The sequence below is a fragment of the Anastrepha ludens genome, chromosome 5 (genome assembly GCF_028408465.1).
Source record: "Anastrepha ludens isolate Willacy chromosome 5, idAnaLude1.1, whole genome shotgun sequence".
Classification (NCBI taxonomy): Eukaryota; Metazoa; Arthropoda; class Insecta; order Diptera; family Tephritidae; genus Anastrepha; species Anastrepha ludens.
This window is the reverse complement of record NC_071501.1, coordinates 16974988-16988311: the sequence shown is the minus strand read 5'-3', so window position 1 is coordinate 16988311 and position 13324 is coordinate 16974988. Positions and strand designations below refer to the sequence as shown.

The following is a 13324-nucleotide window of genomic DNA, read 5'->3' as shown; positions in this document are numbered from 1 at the left end:
TAGCAAATCTCCGAGTGAATTTCTGCTATGAAAAAGCTCCTCGTAAAAAAAAGGTCGGCCGTTCGAAATCGAGTTAAAACACCCAAAACGAGTTTAAGCGCTAATTCTATACATATATATATCTATATACAATTTAAAATGTATTAGAACCGAGCAATGTGCAAGGCAGTCGGTTCCACGTCGGTTCAATCATTTCTTAAATAAGTATGCGAAATGATTTATATTCTTACATAAACAACAAGGAGTAAAAATCAAATAAAAAATGAAAAAAAACGATAGATACATAATTTGCAGCAAAACTGACTTGTTTGATTGCAACCTTGCCAACTGTCAGCAAAGTTGGCTGCGTTTTGAAATGGTAATTTGGCTTCCGTTCTGTCAACGCAATTGGTGATATTGAATATTGTCATCCCTTTCTTTTTTCTTTCACCTACGTGTGAAGACATCGCGTATTTCACGTCGGTGTAAATTAAATTAAAACTTTCGTAAAAATGGTGAGTTGATAAATCGAAATTCAGCTATGTATGAAGCCGCGATATTTCAGTGAAAAGCAATAAAGTAATTTTTTTTAATATAACGCATCGATGCCTCTGAAATTTTGTGATTCAGTATCACCCAAAAAGCTATGTAAGGCTAAACTAATGTCTTGTGTTTTTGTGCAATTCCGCAGGGTTTCGTCAAAGTAGTCAAGAACAAGCAGTACTTCAAGCGCTACCAGGTCAAATTCCGCAGGCGTCGTGAGGGTAAAACTGATTACTATGCCAGGAAACGTCTCATCTTCCAAGACAAGAATAAGTACAACACTCCCAAATACCGTTTGATTGTACGTCTGTCCAACAAGGATATCACTGTACAAATCGCCTATGCCAGAATCGAAGGTGATCGTGTTGTATGCGCTGCCTATTCCCATGAACTGCCCAAGTATGGCATTAAGGTAAGTAATATAAAGCATGAGGAGCATTCCCAATAATTGAGGTTATGTTACTTTGTTGTTTATTAATAATACTTTGTTTTTAGGTCGGTTTGACCAATTACGCTGCCGCATACTGCACTGGTTTGTTAGTAGCTCGTCGCATTCTCAACAAATTGGGTCTGGATACCCTTTATGGTGGTTGCACTGAAGTTACCGGTGAAGAGTACAACGTTGAACCTGTCGATGAAGGTCCAGGCGCTTTCCGTTGCTACTTGGATGTTGGTCTTGCACGTACAACCACTGGTGCTCGTGTATTCGGTGCCATGAAGGGTGCTGTCGATGGTGGTTTAAACATCCCACACTCGGTGAAGCGCTTCCCCGGCTATAGTGCAGAGGCCAAGAGCTTCAATGCTGATGTGCACCGTGCTCACATTTTCGGTCAACATGTTGCCGATTACATGCGCACTCTTGAGGAGAATGATGAGGAGAGCTTCAAGCGCCAATTCAGCCGTTACATCAAATTAGGAATCCGTGCTGACGATGTGAGTATTCGTTTAGTGTATTGCAAATATTGGTATGTCCATTTTAAAAATTACCGCTGTGTCTTGTTACCCACGACGCCGGCTGTGCCAAAAGTGGACCACATAAATTGCTTAGGACCTGTGTTCGCAATTTATCACTCCTTTTTATGTGATAAATTTCCTGTTATGGTCGTACATTTTTCAAATGCACCACAATTATGTCTATGAAAGTAGGGGTGCAATATAAAACTAATTCATACATATATTTTACAGCTTGAAACTATCTACAAGAAAGCCCACCAAGCCATTCGCGCCGATCCTACCCACAAGAAGAAGGAAACTAAGAGCGGCGGCGTGAAGAAACGGTGGAATGCTAAGAAACTCACGAATGAACAGCGCAAGACTAAGGTTGCCGAACACAAGGCTGCCTACATCGTCAAGCTGAAGTCCGAGTCGGAGGCTTAAATGACCTTAAACGGACGTGTGAGGGAGAAATTTTCAAATTGATTTTTCTCTGAAACTTTATTATTATAAAGATAATAAAATAGGACTTTATTTACAGTAAAAAATCTTATTTTTTATTTAGTTGACAGCAAGAGGTAGTGGAAATGATTATGCTGAAAAGTCTCGACAGTTCTTGTTATAGCAACATAAACAATTGACATACATACACGGGGAATACACCGAATATAAATTCGGGTCGCTGCGGTAGCGAAGAACCGACTGTCGTGGGAACGAAGTTTTGACAATAGTGGTTGTTGTAGTAGTATAGATATTCGCCATACAAATACGGGAATATGGCTAGGCAGTCCTTGGTGGGATATAAATCCACTCGTGGAAACGTTTTAACAGTCGTTTACATGGGTGTAAATTAAACTTCCCCAAAGTGAAAGCCGACCCAACCCCTTAGTAAATTTGAAAATAAATCAATGAATTATACATATAAAAAGCTTTATTATCATACGATTTAGTGTTTAATAATTAAATAAGAGTATGTAATAGTACATGAAAGCGAAAAAATGTCAAGGAAAATGTTGTTTACTCGTGGGAGCCTTACACAAGTGAGCTCAAATGAAAAAAAGCCGGAGAACCTGTAAAATTGCTTACGTCTAATTAGCTAACAATACAATGTACATTGTGCAGAAAATGAAAGTTTAATGCATAGATTTACTTCTAACTTTCTAAGTGGGAGTTGCCTTACGAATTTAATTTTATAAATAATATCTACAAACACAAATATGGTAAGTAGTCTTTTATCTTAATTTGAGACTTTGAACTGTTGATGTTGAACGAATATCGAGCGACATTTAATAAAATAAACTAACGATTTGAATTTATCACCAGGATCGCAAGCATCGCAATTTTCATATATTTGCGCATGCCGAATTTCTTAATTTTGTATGAATTGCACATTATAATAAATATTAATTCAATATGCATTATTAATTGCAATCTTTGGAATATTCTTAAAAAAAAATTTATTTGGAAAAAATTTACGTCGTTTTGGGGCGTAATTTAAGGCCTTCATGAATATACAAAAATTTTGGTTTTATGATTGAATTCATTACATACGAGGTCTGTTAGAAAAGTATCAAACGGACGAGATCACTAAATACCATGTTACGTTCACACTGCTTGACGAGAGCAACTGACGCTAGCGACAGACGGGAAAAAATTCACACAAGTGCAGGAAGGTTACAGGTCTGCTTATGCAAGCGCGCGTAATTCAAATTTGTCAGGTGTTAGAAATAAAAAAACAAAGTCGGATACTTTTCTAACAGACCTCGTATGGATGAAGATAAAGTCGCTTACAAGACAACAGCTCAAAGTCATCGAGTTATTGAAAATTATTACTTTCTACTATATTGCAAAAGCAGTGCGAAGTCGTCTTCTTGATTGAAATCGCTAGGATTGCAAAATTCACAGTGTTCATTGCCGATGCCACCAGGTACACAGTTAGTATGATAAACATGACCACATAAGAATACGACAATATCATTAAGAGGAGCAATGTTTTCGTTCATACTGAGTACAGAGCGATTGCATTTCAAGCACCGCTCGGAAGAGGAAATATACCGACCTCGATTTTGTGTGTTTACCACTCTGGCATGCTGATCGTAGTAGAATTCTAGTTGAAGCTTTTGCGCGCTTTTGCGAATTTCCACCTAAAATTATAAATAAATACCTTGCAATATACAGTGGAAAGCAAAACTGTCCGGGGATCTTTTGCATTAAGAAAAAGGTAATGAAAACAATACAAATATAGGTACATATATTATTAAATATATGTATTTTTTTCATTTAATTGAATATTATTTTAAAGTATAAAGCACAAAAACTCATATATTTGCTTCAAGAAAAATAGAAAAAAACAACAATTCCATTATTCGGACACTTTTGCACTGATTGCGGGATTTGCTGAAAATCAATTAATGTTGCCAATTCAATATTTCGTCCAAATGCTTTTATTTTTAATTACGCTTTCAATACGTTTTGGCATACTCTCTACCAACTTTTGGATGATATCATGGTCAAGAGCTCGCCATACATGTTTTATTCTCTCCCAAAGCTCGTCAACATTTTTTGGAGAGTTTTCATATGCTCCCCTCTTAACAATAGCCCATAAGTTTTCTATGGGATTCAGATCTGGACTCTGTGCAGGCCATTCCATTGTCCTAAAAGTTTGGTTTTGTAGCCAGGTGGAAACTATTTTAGCCGTGTGCTTCGGATCCCCGTCTTGTTGAAAAACAACTTCTTCGGCTGGATAAGCACTCTCGTCAACAAACCCGGTAAATTTGTGTGGAAAATATTCAAATAATCCTCCTTCTTCATTATACCATGGATTCTCACCAAAGGTCCAATGTTCCACCAGGTAAAACATCCCCACACCATAAAGCTGCCGCCACCATGTTTCATCGTTTCCTTCACATGGTACTTTTGGATGCGGTCATGCGGCCTATGCCAATAATATTCTTTTCCATCAGACTGGTATCTGTTCACTTTCGTTTCGTCGCTCCAAATAACACGTTTCCAGTCATCTACCGTCCACTTTTTGTGGGTCTTACAGAAATGAAGGCATCTTTTCACATTTCTATCGGAAAGTGCTGACTTCTTCTTTTTCACACTGGCTACTAAACCAATTCTCTTTAATGCGCGTCTGGCCGTCCAGCAACTGACATCCTTGCCAATATTTTTTTTTTGCATTTTTTGGTGTCTTGATGGTCTTATCGTGCAGCAAACGCTCCATCTGCCGGGCATCACCATCAGAAAGCAGTCTTGGTCGACCCTCTGGTTATTATTGCAAGCTACATTACATCGTTTTATTACATCATTTACCGTAGATTTACTTAAATTTAACTTTTCAGCAATTTTACGCCATGAATTTATTACATTGTTTTCAATGTCTTTTGGCGTTTTTCTCATTTTTAAAGATTTTTTATTTTATTGAATTTAAAATCAAGTTAATCACTTCACAGGTCAAACAACAATGCAAAAATACAGCAATGAAAGATTGACAACGAGCTAGCAACAAGCAAAAAAAAAAAAAACTAACGGGGCAAATACCGTTACATTTTAACAAAGCAATATCGTGATAATGTTTATAACACAAATCAGTGCAAAAGAGTCCGAATATGGTTTTTTTCTATTTTTCTTTAAGCAAATATATGAGTTTTGGTGCTTTATAATTTAAAATAAAGTTCAATTAAATGAAAAAAATACATATATTTAATAATATACCTATATTTGTATTGTTTTCATTACCTTTCTTTCTTAATGCAAAACATCCGGACCTACCTGTAAGCGATAGTCCCACAAAAGTTTGACGACAGCATCGCGTAAGCCTGGAATTTTCTGGCCAAGTTTGATTTTTTCAACCACTGCGACAGGATCGACATAATCTGTGAAAATATTACAAATAACATTAGAGTCTGCCTTCAATAGCACGTACTAATAATATTTATTACGATATGAAAGATTGAAGGCTTAATTTATATACATGTACGTATACAGATAGACGGACGGTCTCTACAACTAAGCAAAATTCAGTAGTTATCCGGATCGTTTGAATACACTAATTGGCGGATTTGTTTGATGCCACTCAAATTAAATTACTTACCTACTATGCCGTCTAACAGTTTAAGCACAATGGCGGGCTCCTTGACTGACTCGTCGATCAATATATTCCACAAATCCGAATCATTACGTTCCTTGCAGAACTCAATAGCCATTTCAATGTCTTTTATCTAAAACAATTTCATTAAGTTAGGTTATAAGAGCGTAAACAAGCGCATATGTATGTATGTATATATTGGTCATTTGCTGGAAAAGTGTTCTAATCCAAAACAATTGTTTCGTTAAGTGAATTGTACTGACCACTTGTTGTTGTTGTTGTTGTAGCAGTATAAGCATTCCCCCTAAATGTACGGGTAACGCTGCTGAAGTCCTTGACCGAATATAAATTCGAGTCGTTCCGGATACGCAGAACCGACTATCGTGGGCGCGTTGACTGAACGACGACTGAACACCTGTTGTTGTTGGTGTTGTTGTAACAGCATAAACATTCCCCATACATATACGGGGAATGCTGTTGAAGTGACAGTTCTTGGCTGAATATAAATTCGAGTCGTTCCTGTCACGTTAAACCGACTTTAGTGGGAACGGCTACGACCATCTGCTCTTCTATTATGATGTATAAAATGCATGTCGATATCTATTAAAAGTATCTTATTAGTTGAAAATGTGCCTTTACTTTGAAGCCTTTACATAGGGAGGCATAGTAAACTAAAAACTTTCGACGCAGTTTTTCTCATTCCCATGGCAGCCGGTTCTACGTTACCGGAATGACTCGGGTTTTTCCCCTATCAAGGGCTGCTGCTCCAATAAACCAGCCCTGCCTAGTGTGCCGTACGCCGTTTTTCTCGAATTTTCGATTTCTGGAGTTGTGATAATCTTCCAGCAAATGAACGGTATTATGAGTTATACTTACCTTTTCAATAATTATGTTTAATGCCTCTATAGTATTGCCCATCTGTCCCAACAAATAAACCATTTCGGGATAAAATAGTTCGCGTTTACATATATCCAATGCCTCTTGCATTGGATAGTGATTGGATCGTTTCAAAAATGGTAGCAATTTTTCAGGCTCATATTTTGCATATAAATTCACTAATTTCCAATGATATTTACCGCTTTTATTCACCTTGTCCAAAGCATCCAAATACTGTAGAAACAAATCATTTTTTAGCTATACAAATTTTTATATATGTACGTAAGTTTATTCGCGCATTCTCACCCAATATAAATACTCTTGATTTTGCTCTAATTGCTGTACAACAATTTCTGGTGGAATTTTATTTTTTTCGAATAAAATCTTAAAGGCACGCTCCCGATCCAGCTGTATGAGTGGTATGATCATTTTATGTATCGCATCATACAGATTATAACGACGTATCATTTCGAATACATCTGCGTTTTGCAATCTACAGTTAAATAAAATTAAATTGCTTTAAACATTTTTATTTTTATTTTTATTTTTTAACAACTCACTTTAAGTACATTCTCAATGCACTTTCATAGTCGCGCTGATGCAAATAGAGTATTGCCAGCGCCTCCAATAATTCATTCGCATTCTGTTTGCGAAAATTATCGTGTATTGCATTGATGACCGCCTTGCAATTGTACAAATGGGATGGCCATTCCTTGATGAGATTTAGAAATCCTTTGGCGTCGAATTTCAAATACTCATACAGCACTATTTCGTATACGTGAGGATCAAGTTTACAGTCGTCAGAGGTAGGTAGATAAGCGCTAACCGAGCGCAATTGCTGGCACTTGACAAATTTGAAAACTTCCTCCTCCCAAAGTGATTTTTTATTCCCTAAAACGCGTAGGCATAATTTAGCAGCGTCATCGTATTGCTTCATAGCGAGCAGGTGATTTATATACAATCTGTGGAGAAAATATTGTATTTTGCAGTCAAAAGTTAAAAAAAAAAAAAAAGAGAGCATAATAGGGATGCATACTTGGCCACAGACAGTAACGACCAACTTCCGCCGTGTGTTGATATAACTTCCATGGCTTCTTCAAATTTGCTATAAAAAATAATTAATGAATTTATTGAAATTTATTTATGAAATGAAAACTGTTGGTGTTAATTAGACCATTTTATTTCTACATTAAAAAGCTAGCAATTATTTTTTAATTTCCTCAAACAATGTTCCCCCTTTTTCGAAACGGGTAACGGAAGTTCAATTTTGGCGCAGGCACGTAAAACCTGCAAAGTGGCACCACTGTTTTGTCTTTTGTCAATAAAACAGATGAAAAATCGGTAACAAGTGAAACTTGGCACCGCGGCTTTATAAAAAACAAATTAATAATTAATTATCTGTGAAGGTGAGCAGTAAATAAAAACAAAAGTTTACTTATTGAAGTTAAAAGTTTCTGAATTGCAGTTGAAAACGAAATACATGCTCATCGCTGGCAGGCAGCATGTAGAGGCGCGCTATACACACACAGCTACATATGCATTCGACCAATCCACAAAGTTTACTAGGGTGCTGCAGTAGGGTTACAGCTTCACAATTATTCGTCCATCTGCTCGTTCGTTTCAAACACGCCAAGCGGAGCGTGAAACTGAAATAAGGAGTACCAGAACTGTGCATTCTTATAGAATGAGGCGCATGAATAACTTAATAACACTTTTTACCGCAATGGTAGCTTTTTTCTTCGGCTGCTTTCTCAGCAGTATGCTGAATAACGTCGAAAAGTGTTTGACACATAAAAGCGGTATAAGTAGAATGGAGCCGCATCCGGATATCTTTCTAATGATATTGGTGGCAACGGCACCACAAAATGTTAATCGGCGACAAAAAATTCGACAAACATGGTTGCGTCTTGGTCAACCACTGGAAATGCCTTACTATCCTGAAGATTTGATTTATCTACCGAAATATACAGAGAGTGGTCATTTGCAAATGGAGAGTGTATCAGATCAATCGAATCGTTTGACTGCATATCTTAATTGGTTCGATAACAACCTAAATAATGCAGAATCAACACGACGACTTTTAAGAGTAAAACATTTTTTTGCCGTTGGCACGGACGGAATGCCAGCCGGATTGCGTGCAGAGTTGGACAGAGAGCAGAGCCTGTATGGTGATATGCTGCTTTTGCCGCGTTTACGAGATAACTTCGAAAATTTAACTGAAAAGATGCTGCACTCCATAGAAGTGCTTACAAATCACTATGAATTCAGTTATCTACTTAAATCAGATGACGATACATATGTGAAGTTGGACATTTTGCTTAATGAACTCGTGTCATATGACCGTAAATTAGTGCGTAAGAGCAAAGAGTATAATGGACACCCTTTGCCAGCTCTATATTGGGGTTACTTTCTCGGTAGGGCGAATGTGAAAACGAAGGGAAAATGGGGTGATCCAAATTACCATTTATCTACGCATTATGTAACATATGCCATGGGTGGTGGATATGTCATTTCACATAAAATCTGCCTACATATTGCAACAAATACACAACTATTGTCCGCTTACGCGAATGAGGATGTTTCGATGGGTTTATGGCTTGCACCACTGCGCTTCGTCTATCGACGTCACGATCCACGTTTTGACACACAGTATAAACCACGTAAATGTCGACGTTATCATATAGTATTGCACAAGCTTGATGTGGAGGAAATGCAGCAAATTGATGACGGTAGTGTGTGTGTAAAAGGCGGAAAGGAAGATGAAAAGGAGGACGAACAAAGCAAACTTATACGGCCATATTTCTACGATTGGACGAAGCCGGCCGAGAAATGCTGTGATACCGTCGTAAAATAAGCAGTAATAAATATAAGCGAATAGTATTAGCATTAATTTTCAAATACGCACTTAAAAGCACAATATATAAAAGTGCATACATTATTAAGAAAACCCGTGTCTCTAGTGATTATTTAATAAAAATTATTTACTAAATATTATGAATGAATAAAGACAAACAGAAACAATAGTAAATAATATGAAGTTTAACAGATTTTTAGAAGTACCCAAAAAATTTATCGACATGCTTTAGCTAAACAAAGTTTCATTGACTTGTGAAATAGTAAACACATTACAATAGGTCCAATTTATCTTTATTCGCCCCTTGTGCAGGTAAAGAAGATATCGGGTGGTTAAGTGATTACTATCAATTTTTCTTTTATCCGTTTTGAAGTCAGAGTTATTCAAATTACCATTTAAGAAGAATTGATAATCGTATTAACGAAGTTAAGAAATTATAGAAATTTTGTTTCAAAGCTCGCAAGGAGCCCACTTTTGGCATAATACTTGTCAAGAATCAAAATTTCCGGGACTCGAATCCAAGTTTTTGTTTTAAGGGGTTACGGATAGTCAGAAATTTAAAAAAATTGTTTTTTTTGCATTTTCTTAAAGTATAATATCTTAAAAATATTGTGTAAAAATTTTAAGAGAATCTGACAAATACTTTTCCAGTTATTCAACCATTAACAAAGGGCCCCTGGGCTCTACATAAATCGATAGCAAAACTTTAAATGCGTTTTTTCTAAAACTATGTTTTTTGAACTGGTGATCACTGTAACTTAAAAACCGCTTGGTGGATTTCAATAAAATGTATACTGCTTTTGAAAAACATAAAAAACTTTTGCTTGATCGAAGGATTTTATTTTTCTTCAAAAATTTCGATTTTTTTAAAACAATGGTCTGTTTTTTTCTCGAAAATCTGAAAAATATTTCCTGAAGCCGCCATATTGTTAATTTTGGAAAAAAAACTTTACAATTTAACTTTTACAATTACATACATTTTTTTTTTTAATTTTGCTAAAGTCAATTCGAAACATGATGTATAAATGCTATGTTTTTATTTTTGTAAAATAAAGCAATTGACTAGCAAAAAAAAAAATATTGAAAATCATCATTTTTTCGGGCCTCCGACTACCCCTAACCACTTAAAAGCATAAAATATTTTCTATATATTTTTAAAGACTGTTGGAATATTGGCAGACCTGGGAGGTTTCGGGAAAATATACCGTACTGTCGGGAAAAACTCTTCAAGAACATAGAACAAGTACAAAAGGTTATACAATGACTACGGTTTGGTTATTATTGTTGGAATTTTCTGGGCCATATAATCGCATACTGCAGATATGCGGATATAAATGCGTGTCGTTAATTAAATTTTTAATTTTGTAAACAATTTTGTTGCTTTGCTTCTGATTACGCCAACCATGCAATAAAAAAATATTATTTGAGTTAGAATGTTCACCCGATTGTTCCGGCCCTAATACCATAGTGCTTTTGTTTGGTAACTTTAGATGACATTTCAGTATTTACTAAAAAACAACAAATATTCTCCCTAGCAGTAACTAAACTGTAAACTTACCGATGATCGACCAGCCATTTGACTCTATCATCCGTTTCGTATAGACTAGCGACAACTATATCCTTTGGTGCAACAATAAAGTAACGATTTTCCTCAATAATGCAGCCCAAACTGTAATCATTGACGGTATATTCCTGATATCTAACAAACAGAAAAAAAATTCACATTGTAAATATTCATATTGTTAATTTTTTTTTGGAATTTCGTAATTTATGCTTACCCACGCAATGACAGACTGTCTGTGCAAATCTCTTCGCTGGTATTCAACTTATATTCCATAACACAGAGAACAGGTCTTAATGACTTACGTTCTGCATCTTTCTCCTTTGGACAACCCAATACGACCAATTGATTGGATGTGAGTGGCGCCAGGCCGGAAACGTAAAAGGTAGTTTGAAATGTGGATACTGTAATGAAATGTATGTGCATTTTATTTATATGATCATAGAACTGAAAAAAAAAATTGTATACTGGGATCAACTATATATCCTGGTAGCTCTCGTGAAGCTACTTCAATGGAATTTCGTCTACGTATCACACAGATTCGTATTGTATCTACCCAACCTATGAGCAACGTCGTTGCATTTGACCAACGAAAATTACATCGGAAATTTTCTAAACGCGCACTAAAAAAATAAGAAATTTTAGTATCTAAATATATATACAAATTCAGTATTTAAATATCCTACTTGGCTGGCTCTTCCCACTTCATAAGACCTAGTGAACACTTTTCATTTAGATCATAGACACGTACTCCTAGGTAACTCGCCCATGCCACAAAGGGACCATTCCAGCATACTGATAGCACATATCCCTCGGCGCTAGATAGCACTGTTGTTTTTAGCTTTTTTAGAAAATTTTTTTCGTATAGCGTGAGCTTATCGTCGCCTGTAAAGCAAATATTATTCAAAGCAGTAATACTAGTGGATCAAATAGTAATTATATTTACATAATTATCACTATACACATTTATACCAATTCTTACCTACAACAAATCGTTTACCGGCACTTGTCTTTGGATCGGGATCTAGAGCAACAGCCTTTATCGATTTCCCCAAGTTTAAGTTCTGATTATTTTCATCACTGAATAGGCCGGTTATATTTACCTAAAAAATGATTTACTGATTTTTTTACGGAAATGTTTTTGAATAATAAGCTCGCATTCACCTTGCCGTCGTCAGAGCAGGTGGCCACATATTCTGCCTTCGAGTCCACATCTATATGATTGACAGCGACAGTATGTGAAAAATCGTTTGGTCCATCTGAAAGATGTGAAGTCACCGAATTGCCTTGATGGTCGAATATGTAGACACGACCCAAGAATGTGCCGAACATTAAAAACTAAGAGAAAGATTTAATCGTATTGGAAATCCAACTCATATTATGAAAAATCAAACCTTTGGATGAACAGCACTGCAAGTCACAACATCTGAGTTGAGAATCTTCCGTAGATCGTTAGCAATGCGTTGGTATTTAAATTTTGGTTCAATTTCATCCTCCGTACTTTCAGTTTCTGTATCCTGCTAAAATATTTTTATGAGCAGCTGTTTATAGTTGAAATGATTTTTTGTTTTGTCTCTTGTTATCACTTACGCTGTTGTTAACATGCTCTTGCTCAGCCATGGTGAAGATGCGGAGATCAATGTTTTAAATGTATATTATTTTTATTTATTTTAAGAGCCCTTACTCTATTTCATTTTCTATTTAATACTAAATGTAAAACTGCACTTGTCTGCTAGAACAAAACAAAATTTACAAGATATTGCTCGGTCAGCTGTTCCATAAAACATTGAACAGTGTTGCAGCAACTTTCGCCCTGCAAAAAGATTCCGTATGTGAGATTTTTTTATACCCAACACAATCTGCACAAAGTGTTTTACAGCTGTAAGCATAGTTCATATTTTTTAGGACTGTAAGTTTGTAAGCCAGTTTACACGATAACTATTCACGCTGGGTTTTTAGATATTCTTTTTTAAAGAAGTCTTCGAAAATTTTCGTGCATTTACAATATAACTTTTTGTTTGTGACTTTCCTTTGGTTTTATAGTTCAAGAGGACAATTTTCTTTGGCCATTCGTTCATTGAGGTTCATTGCCCCTAAGAAACCGAGTTTTCTTGTCCTTGTACTTTGTGCTCTCCCAGGTTGAAGGAATGAAAATGAGGTTGGCTTTTCTAGCTCTTCTAGCTTTCCTTTATAGCATTTACGCTCTTATTACAATGCATTTTTTATATGAGCGTTATTTGTATATGCATGTACCAGGTAGATACCTTTGAAATGAGACTTTCAGCTATTAGTCTATAGATGTCGCTAGGAGTATTTTTAAACCTTCCCAATGTCTTGTTTTTTTCGTCTGTCATTTGTCAACAATATTCAGTTCATTGTTTGTTACATTTCATACAACATTTTTGTCGCTCTTAAAAATGTCGAATTTCGTGCCTTCCAACTACGATTTGCGGACATCGTTGATTTTCTGTTATCAATTGAAGAAAAA

General features: G+C 36.0%; 3 protein-coding genes across 5 annotated transcripts; 2 read left to right on the top strand and 1 right to left on the bottom strand.

The window, feature by feature from the left end:
• The first annotated feature begins 383 nt into the window (after positions 1-383).
• Positions 384-2003, top strand: LOC128865114 (60S ribosomal protein L5). Its single transcript, XM_054105095.1, has 4 exons — positions 384-494; positions 671-934; positions 1018-1455; positions 1708-2003. Exons 1-4 carry the CDS (start codon positions 492-494, stop codon positions 1897-1899), a joined length of 897 nt encoding a protein of 298 aa, XP_053961070.1. The 5' UTR covers positions 384-491; the 3' UTR covers positions 1900-2003.
• Positions 2004-2387: 384 nt separating this feature from the next.
• Positions 2388-12603, bottom strand: LOC128865110 (vacuolar protein sorting-associated protein 41 homolog). Of its 2 annotated transcripts, none has more exons than XM_054105089.1 (15): positions 12427-12603; positions 12231-12356; positions 12001-12174; positions 11819-11939; positions 11523-11721; positions 11305-11459; positions 11054-11240; positions 10834-10974; positions 7458-7526; positions 6982-7383; positions 6728-6914; positions 6422-6655; positions 5552-5678; positions 5230-5333; positions 2388-3599 (listed from the first exon to the last, which is right to left on the bottom strand). In XM_054105089.1, the coding sequence occupies exons 1-15, from the start codon at positions 12454-12456 to the stop codon at positions 3285-3287; spliced, it is 2571 nt and encodes an 856-aa protein (XP_053961064.1). In that variant the 5' UTR covers positions 12457-12603; the 3' UTR covers positions 2388-3284. The 2 variants fall into 2 exon arrangements, with proteins under 2 accessions (XP_053961064.1, XP_053961066.1); XM_054105091.1 differs by having other exon boundaries at positions 12231-12353.
• LOC128865113 (beta-1,3-galactosyltransferase 6) lies at positions 7734-9457 on the top strand. 2 transcript variants are annotated; one of them, XM_054105093.1, is made up of 2 exons: positions 7734-7827; positions 7887-9457. In XM_054105093.1, exon 2 carries the CDS (start codon positions 8106-8108, stop codon positions 9273-9275), a length of 1170 nt encoding a protein of 389 aa, XP_053961068.1. In that variant the 5' UTR covers positions 7734-7827; positions 7887-8105; the 3' UTR covers positions 9276-9457. The 2 variants fall into 2 exon arrangements, with proteins under 2 accessions (XP_053961068.1, XP_053961069.1); XM_054105094.1 differs by having other exon boundaries at positions 7873-9457.
• Positions 12604-13324: the final 721 nt, after the last annotated feature.